The sequence below is a fragment of the Panthera tigris genome, chromosome D3 (assembly GCF_018350195.1).
Source record: "Panthera tigris isolate Pti1 chromosome D3, P.tigris_Pti1_mat1.1, whole genome shotgun sequence".
In the NCBI taxonomy this organism is placed as follows: Eukaryota; Metazoa; Chordata; class Mammalia; order Carnivora; family Felidae; genus Panthera; species Panthera tigris.
This window is the reverse complement of record NC_056671.1, coordinates 2,974,946-2,984,110: the sequence shown is the minus strand read 5'-3', so window position 1 is coordinate 2,984,110 and position 9,165 is coordinate 2,974,946. Positions and strand designations below refer to the sequence as shown.

At 50.9% G+C, this 9,165-nt stretch overlaps 1 protein-coding gene across 1 annotated transcript in view; it reads left to right on the top strand.

The window, feature by feature from the left end:
* The first annotated feature begins 187 nt into the window (after positions 1–187).
* Positions 188–9,165, top strand: part of GLT1D1 (glycosyltransferase 1 domain containing 1) — a 90,687-nt gene continuing 81,709 nt past the window's right edge. Inside the window, exons 1-2 of the mRNA XM_007090037.2 lie at positions 188–481; positions 906–1,099. Coding sequence (XP_007090099.2) covers positions 1,068–1,099 — 32 coding nt within the window. The 5' untranslated portion in view covers positions 188–481; positions 906–1,067. The remainder of the gene's footprint in view (positions 482–905; positions 1,100–9,165) is intronic.

Here is a 9,165-nt window from a genome sequence, read left to right as displayed (position 1 = left end):
GCGCTCGCCGCCCCGCGCCCCGGCCAACGCGCAGCAGCCGCCGTGCAGCCGCCGCCGCCGCCCTTCTCGCGAGACCCACCCAGCCGCACCTCGGCCCGCCCCCCCGGAGCCCCCATTGGTCGCTGCCGCCACCTGGCTTCTCGCGAGACCCGCCCCTCGGCGCCCCCATTGGCCGCCGCTGGCGACTTCCGGTTCCGCCCGGAAGCCCGGCCGGGCAGTGGGTCAGCTTCTGCCGGGAGCGGAGCCCCGGGCGCAGGGCGTTGCCATCTACGGGGTTTTAAAAGCGGAATTGTTCCTGTCACTCCGAGGTCGCCGACCTCCGCCTACGAAAGCGTAGACAGACCCCCATATGGCGGCTTCGGGCTCTGCCGGTCTTCCAGGCTGATTTGCAAAGCTGGCGCCTGCCTGCGGGCTCTTTCCTGCCCCCGGCACGGGGTTCCCGTGCAGGTGCAGCGCTGACGATTGGGGCCGCCTCTGCACGGTAGGTCGGTGAGCGGCACCCCTAGCCTCTGCTGTCCTTCGGGGGCCGGTTCCACCCCCGTCCCCCAGAGTGGCAAGCACCCTGTGTGCAGACGGTCCCCAGATGGCCCCCAGGAAACATCTCCCCATGAAGAGCCGCTGCCCCAGGACAAGTCAGGCGCCGAGTTTGCTTCCTTGTCTGTTGTCTGGCATCCCGTTTTCCCTCAACACTCAGCTCAAGCGTCCATCCTTGCAAGCATTTCTCCACCATCCCATCTGAAGTGCATTCCACCCCATCCCATTGCCTTGTTTTAGTTTCTGCATAGCGCCTGTCATGTTTTTTTTTTCTGTATTCCTTTGTCTTCCCTGGCTTGTACTGGTCCCCACAAGTATAAGTTCCATGGTGGCAGGGATCTCATGTGTCTTATTCTTCACCACGCCCACAGCACCTGCAATAGTGACCACTGGCATATGGTGGAGGGGAAGAGCGTCCTCCAGAAACGGCCCAGGCATGGCTTGAGATATTGGGACCCACAGCTGGATGATGGCCGTTCGTGTGAGACCGTTGCCTCTTCCTTCCTCCCTCTTTGAGGCCAGCCAAGAGAAGGATGGAGCCGTTACCTGGGGAGTGGGCTTTCCGGTAGGTCATCTGGCTGAGAAATGCCTCACACAGTGCTGGTGCTGGCACAGCAGGCAGGAGATAAATACTTACTATCCTTTAAAGAGGGAATCATTGAATGACAGTATAGGACCTTCCCATGCAATCCATTAATGCTAATTGTCCTCAATCAATGTCACATTCCTGGTCCTCCCAGAATAGGTTGCATCCCTTTTCATACGTCTTTAGAGTACTCGCTGCGTGTTGTTTTCACAATACTCTTTTAATTTATGATTACATATTTTGCAAAACGATTTAATGTCAGTCTTCAAACCAGGGAGGGCTGTGATTTTGTTTGTCCGTTACTGTGTTTCTAGAATCTACCACAACCCCCACCACGAAACTATGTATGGAATTGGATGATTGAATGGATGTTTGAAGTTTAAATGGTGCCCAAATATTATTTTATATTCATTGTTTTCTTGGTGTTTTTTGTTTGCTTTTTTGAGACCCCTGTGATTTCTACAGCATGTTAGTATCCAAATTTAACTAAAAGGCAAACCACTTAAGGTTACTCTGCAGGATCACACACGTAGTAGGCAGTAGAGCTCAGTCTTATTTTTTTTTTTTAAGTTTATTCATTTGTTCTGAGAGAGAGAGCACGGGAGGGGCAAGAAAAAGGGAGGGAGAGAATCCCAAGCACTGAGAGTGTGGAGCCAGACACAGGGCTTGAGCCCACAAACTATGAGATCATGACCTGAGCTGAAATCAAGAGTCGGGCGCCCAACCAGCTGAGCCCTCCAGATGCCCCGGTGGAGCTCAGTCTTACATACGAGGCTTTTACCTAATTCCTAGTACAGTGCAATGCTTCTTCTGTCCTCTGGCTGGTACGTGAGACAGAACCTTCAAGTATTTGTTCAAGAGACTGATACAGTCGCCACTCTCGGGCAAAGTGCAGGGTAAACATGGGATAAAAATTAAGCCACTCGACGCGGTTCATGAGATGAGTTCTTGTGAAACTCCGCCCCATACAGATGTGCCATTTTGGATGACAGCAGACTAACCCAACTGGATGATCTCCACTGAGAAGTGTAAAGCTAAGTGAACAAAGTGGGGGCAGGAGTTGGAGTTCAGGATGTACACTGAGGAAGTGTGGCACTTCCTGGTGCTGGGGAGGTCTGGTCTGCACTGCAGTCTCTGACATCTTGAGGTTGCAAAACAGTCCAACTGGAAGAAGCGTTCCGGTTTGTTTGCAATGATTTTTCACGCGCAGCCCCGGCCCCGTGACTTGCTTCGGTGAAGAGAATGGCGGAGCGTCCCTGGGCTGGGTCTGGGCCTAAACCTTAGGAAGTTCTGGCAGCTTCTCCGATCACAGCCGCCACACTTCAAGCGCCCAATGGCCTCGTGTGTGTGATGCTTCCGTGGTGAGCACAATGGTGTGGATTACCCCACCACTGCAGAAAGTTCTGCCGGTCAGTGCCGCCCTATACGGATGTGCAGTGGGCACGACCGGTTACTGCCTGTCCAACACGCCCACCTGCCTGTCCTGCAAACAGAATCCTGATTCCGCTTGGCTGTCTGTTCTCCATTTGTCCTCCCCCAGCCCGCTCCCCACCAGCTAACCGTGTCGCTCAGGAGAAGCTAACTTCATCTTTGTTTCTGGATCCGACTAGTCAAAACCAATGCTAGTCTGTCATGCCTCTTCTGAAACCCAGACTCTACCCAGTCGAGACACGACGTTCCCCCAGGGCCCAGCAGAGGACAAATGATGTAAATTGGCCCGGTCAGGCTGAAAGAAAGGACTCTTGTACCAGCCTGCGAGAGAGACACTCTTCCAAGGGGGATATGGATTAGGAAGCCTGAGGCCCTCATTGCTGCTGGCAGCTGTCTCACACTCCCGAGACGAACCGGCTGGGGATGTGGACAGCACGGTAGAGAATCAGGGAGAAGTTAGGTAGTGAAAGATCACAAATCGTACACTGTTTAGGCCACGTGCTGGGTGTTCCGTTACTTGTAGCCAAGACTCACCCATCATGATTCTGTTAAAAAGTAAGAACATAAAAGGAGAGGGGGTGCCTGGGTGGCTCAGTCGGTTGAGCATCCGACTTCGGCCCAGGTCATGATCTCATGTCCGTGAGTTCGAGCCCCGCGTCGGGCTCTGTGCTGACAGCTCAGAGCCTGGAGCCTGCTTCGGATTCTGTGTCTCCCTCTCTCTGACTCTCCCCTGTTCATGCTCTGTCTCTCTCTGTCTCAAAAATAAATAAACGTTAAAAAAAAAAAAAAAGAACATAAAAGGAGAGGGCAGCCTGATTGTTGTCTCACATTGGGCCAGTTTGTGCTTCGAGCTCCTGCCTGGCCCCTGCAGCCCATGCGTTCTGAGCCCCTGTGCTAAGCCCCAGTCATTGTAACACTAAATAATTGATACAAGTTGACGGCTCACCACTGTGTGGAGTAGACTCGTAATACGTGCCTGTTCCTGGAAGTGACTGTGTGAGTCTCTCCTTTGAACCGAAAATAAATGAGTAAATGACCTGAGTCGCACAGCTGGCGTCTGGGGGATAAGTATGGCGTCCGTCATTTTACAGAGTACAGCTTTGTCACAGCCTCTTCACCTCAAGGGCCCTGTGGGAAAGCGAGCCTTAACTGCAAGGGCGCAGGGGTGTGGACTGGGGTGCACCACTGGCTGTCAGACACGGGACCCTTCCCTGCTCCAGCACTGCCCTGTCCCCTGGGAGGAGGTGCGGTCTGATGGAGTGAATTCAGAAGCCATCAGAGACTGAGCACATTTCAGGGGCGGTCGGACCTCTCTGGCCTTTTCATAATATTTCCGCGGCTCATTTCATCTCTGCGTGGCTCGCCCCTTGCTTCCAGACAGTCGTACCTGTTTACTCACAGTTTCGGCTTCCTCAAAACGCCGGGTCACAGCTAGCCATCACGGATGTTCTGTGCCGTCTGTCGTCACCAGTCAACCATAGTCCGCAAGGTGCGACGGCTCGGTGTCAGGGCTTGCGGCCCATGCTTCTGCTTTTCTGCTCCCCGGTTCCATCCTGGGGACCACGACAGGCCCTGCTGGTCTCTGTGCACCAGACCGTGGTGGGAGGCGTTAGCAACGTTACAGTCAGGCCATCCTGTCAATCTTTGGACTCTCCTCGGGGACAGACTTGTCAGAAGTTCTGTTTATTTCAGGGAGTCCCTGTTGTAACGGTTCGGTCTGGCTGCACAGAATCTAGGCAGAAGCAGAAAAGATAAGCAGTAGAGGCACAGTCAACCCACGGGGTGGAGTCAGGCCTTCCATTCTTTGGCCCACAACAAAGCCAAACTCACCTGCCTGCGCTGCGTGAATTAATTCAGCTCTCGGAATGACGTGTGTTTTCTTTTTACCGGGGAGGTGAGAGTGCGTGGCCAGGAAGTCGGGTTTGTTGGCTTTGCCTTTTTTTAAGCACTCATTTTACCTGGCTCTTGTGCGTAACGACCTCTGCTTCTTGGGGTTATGTTCTCATGTGCTTTAAAAAACCCCGGGCCATCTGCAACAGCCAGGCATTCACCAGCAGAGAGGGAAGGTAGGAGAGAGGGGGAAAGTGAAAGATCAGGAACTTCCCCTTCCTCCCTTTTGAAGACGTGCCAGCTGTGGGACCACACCTAACCATCCTGTCATAACCACCACTCGATAACTCCTCACGAGTGTCTTAATGCCTATTGCAGTCATAAAATAGGTAATCGGTAGCTCCAAGTGTATGTATTTGGTTTTTAGATTAGGCCTCACAGAAAAGGTCAGTGAAGAGGAACCCGCGGGAAAGACCATCAAAACACACGCATAAAATAATTCAGCAAATGGTAATAAAGGCATTCCAACCCATGGAGAAAAGCACAGAGCCTGACGCGGGGCTCGAACCCACGGACCGTGAGATCGTGACCTAAGCCGAATAAGCAACTATTGCATGTGGGAAAAACAGTTTTCACACTCCGAACCAGCATCAATTCCAGATGGTTAAAATATTGTCATGGAGAAATAAAAGAAAAAGCATTAATTTAAAACGTTGGCAAACGGAAACTCTTAGGGCAGAGAATGTTTTCCTAAGCCTAACAGTAAAGCCACAGGCCATAACAGAAGACGGGTAAGTATCTGACTACATAAAGACTTAAAACTTCCTTGCGTAAAAGAGGGTAATTGCTGTTGACAGCAAACAAACTTAAAAAGTACTTGAAACACGTATGACAAACTTAGTGTCTTCATTTTACCAGTTCTTGGGAGTCTTATAGGATGTATTGGGTAAACATCCAGTAAATAAAACGCACAAAGTGAGTGTCCCGGCGTCCTGGAGGACGGGCTGCCCTGTGGCCCTGCTCAGCATCTATTCTGAGGACAGCACCTTCTTTCTTGGGGTAACCTGTGCCCCCTGTGGTGCAGGCAGGACTGGCCTCCCCTGGGCGGGGTGTGGTCATGTGACCTAAGCCTGTCCGCTCTGTTGAGCTACGTGATTGGCTCAAAGATGGGATAGTGACCCAAGTTGGTCTAATCCGGGCTAAGCCGTGAAAGACATTTCTGGGTCTAGGTTCTGCCCATCGCTTAAAGTAGGTTTTTTCCTGGACATTCAATTGTGAGCCCATAATTTCTCTTTCTGATTAAGCAAGTGTGACTTTTGTCCCTTGCAATGGAAAAGTTCCAGCTAATAATACAGGCAATAGGCACACATGCATGCACACAATTTACACCCACGTGCACACACATTACACGCACACACATATTACACATGCATGCATGCACCTTACACACACACATATGCATTACACAGGCCTACACAAGCATTGCACACGCACACATTACACACGCATACACATTACACACATGCACACACATTTTTTAAAAAAATGCCCTTCAAAGGGAAAAAAAAAGTTAACACTAATAATTTAAAAACGCAGAAAGACAGGACACGTCACTTGAACTGAAAGGCAGTTTGGGGGAAGTGAAGTGTGTGTGCCCATAAATGGCCAATGGGGAGATACGTTTGGTGCAATGTTTCTAGAGGGCAGTGGGTGTTCATTTCAAAACCGCATTCGCCGACACTCCGTGCGTAGTGCCATTTCCAGGAATTTAGAATGCACAGAGACTTGGCTCTAAAACGTTCGTTGCAATGTTGCCTAGAATAGCAGGATTGGGAGCAGCAAAGAGGTACAGGAGGAAGGCATTGATTGTAGCGCATGGGGACACTGGGATGCTGTGTCCTTCCTCAAAGGATACAGGGTTCTGAGGTGGAAACCATTTAGGACACACTGTATTTGTTTTCTCTTGTTACTAAACAAATCACAACTGTAGCAACCAACACCACCAGCCCAGGCTTGTGTGAGTCAGGAGTCTGGGCGTGGCTGACCGGTTCTCAGCTCAGGGTCTCGCACAGCAGAAGTGAGGTCTCATCTGGAGCTCTTTGTGGTTCCCGTGGCCGTGGCAGGATCTAGTGCGTTGAGGCGGGCGGTAAAGGTGCCAGTTTCCTGCCAGCTGTCAGGTGGGGGCGTGGGGGTGGCCTCCGCCCCAAGGGCCTGCCTCTGCTCCGTGCTCGTGGCCACCGTGGGCCCCAAGGGCAGCGGCAGAGAACCTCCCCGACCTCGCGTCCCTCTCACACCAGAGCCTTGTTGACATCAGGAAATGCCCAGCACCTTTAAAGGGACAGTTACTGGATGAGACTCGCCCCGCATAATCTCCCCATTTTAAGGGCGACTGATTGGGAACTTAGCCTACAAATTCTCCTCACCCCACCACCTGGTTGAGCGTTTGATTGAATAACTGGAAGATGACAGGCATCGGGAGGCTGGAAATCTTGGGGCCACGTTAGCACTGTGCCTACCGCGATTATTAAGTAAAAGTAAAAAAGAGCAAATAACAGAACAACAACAAAAACCCAACCCGTGTAAAGCATTTTTACTTTTTGTAACGCAATGACAAGCACAAACCAAAGCGATGAAAGTCGACAACAAAATACCGTGTCCGTATAGCCGAGTCAAAGGGACAGCGGCATCCGTTCTGTCTGCTACTCTCGGAGACATCCTACCTTCTCGAGTCTCCGTTCCTTCATCTGTAAAGGGCTGAGAACAGTAGTGCCTACCGTCCAGGGTGGGGGGAGGCCTGGTGGGGGAGTAAACTGCCCAGTGCCTGCAACCCTGGTGGCCGCAGGGGGGTGGGGGGGGTGCGACTGTTTTCGCGATTAGATTCACAGAGTCTGGAGAAACCTGAGACCCAAGTGCTCATGGTGTTTACCTCAGGGCAGTGGGATTCGGTGTGATTTTTAAATTCTGTTTTGTGTATCTGTATGTGCTAAACATACGTGGGCGTTTAATACAAAATAAATGAAAAAATTTAAAGAATAAATACGGCTGTCAGCATACAACAGGTTGTTACTAGCAGCAGGTAAAATATCTTCCCTTTCATCAGCCTCTGACGTGCACAGAATTGGACCTTTGTCTCTTGTGTTACGAGACCCATGGGGCCACAGAGCAGCAACGGTGCGTTCACGCGGACCGTCTCGTGTGGCAACGATGAGAATCTTGGGGATGAGCTTCCTTGTGGTGAAGAGTTAAGAACCCACCACGCCCCACCTTCAGAACAGCAGTGGGAAGAAAGGGCTGCTTGCCTTTTGCTGAAAGTTCGAAGGGAAGATCGTCCGGTTCTGGTTGACTCCCCACCCCCCCCACCCCCCGTTCGCCAAGCAACACTAGAAGAAACCAGTTCCTTTAGACCTGTGGCTTTCTTTTGCATTTGATCATGTCAAGTGCTGTCCAGAAAGCCAGAGAAAGGAAAGCTAACCAGGGCACTTAAACCACAGTTGTCTGTGTGTCTTCTGATTTCAGGAAGATCCCCGCCCCCCACCCCGCACGCCACGTTTCTAGTTCTCAGTACTGTGGTGGGGGGACAAAGGTGGTGCAGAGACTGGAACCTGATAGAAAAAGAGAAGGAGCGTACCTCGTTTGTTAGTGTCATGAAGCAAAAAGAGAGAGAGAGAGGAAAAAAGACGTCAAGTGTTGATTTTTATCATAAGCCATTTCAAAGTCAGTATCTCGCCCTGAAAATGCGATCGCTTTTACCCGGGGCAAATAACATAGTTTCATTTTTCCTGGTGCCGTGAACTGGAGAAGTAGTCTAAGCAAACACTATGATGAAAGAAAAAATAGATTTTGCTTTACATATATTTTAAGGCCCTTGTGTTAGAAGCATCTGGAGAAGCGTAAGAGATGCTTACGACCTTTTCTGTTCTAGTCATGCCCCCCCCCCACTAATTATTTCTATGTCATCCCGTGATATCACATTTGTCTGTGAACCCTTTTCACTGCCTACTTGGGAGAATCACAAAAGACTTCACCAAAATGAACTAATTAGCTATGATACTGTTTACGGTCCTTCTTTTGTCTCCTAAATGGGCACACGGAAGCAATGAATGAACAAAGAAATGGGCCCCCAAAGATCTGTCAGAATCTCCTACCCTACAGAACAGGTGTATGCCAGAAAAATCCAACGACAGTGAATTTCAGCCCAGCAAATCCTATAGCAGCACTGACTTCCATTAAAAAATCAGGAGGGGCGCCTGGGTGGCTCAGTCGGTTAAGCGTCCGACTTCGGCTCAGGTCATGATCTCGCGGTCCGTGAGTTCAAGCCCGCGTCGGGCTCTGTGCTGACAGCTCAGAGCCTGGAGCCTGCTTCGGATTCTGTGTCTCCCTCTCTCTCTGCCCCACCCCTGCTCGTGCTCTGTCTCTCTGTCTCAAAAATAAATAAACATTAAAAAAAATTTTTTTTTAAATCAGGAATGCATCATCGTGGGAACAAAACTTCACAGCAGTGCAAATTCAACGATTTCACTTAATTCAACAAACATCTACCCGGTGCCTACCCTACCGATGACATCTTCCCAAGCAAGGGGGAGGTTGGAGCCATGACTAGGCTCAGACTCAGGGGTAGGAGGATTGGGAAGGGTCCCAGCACGGCGGTCAGGGCGTTCACACAAGCCATCATCTTTGATGTGGGCCTGTTAGTGGGTGGAGTGCTTTGCCCTGGAAAAGATCTGTCCACAGACAAGCCCCTGGAACCTGTTATTGCTAAGTGACTGCCATTTGATTCAGGGTGA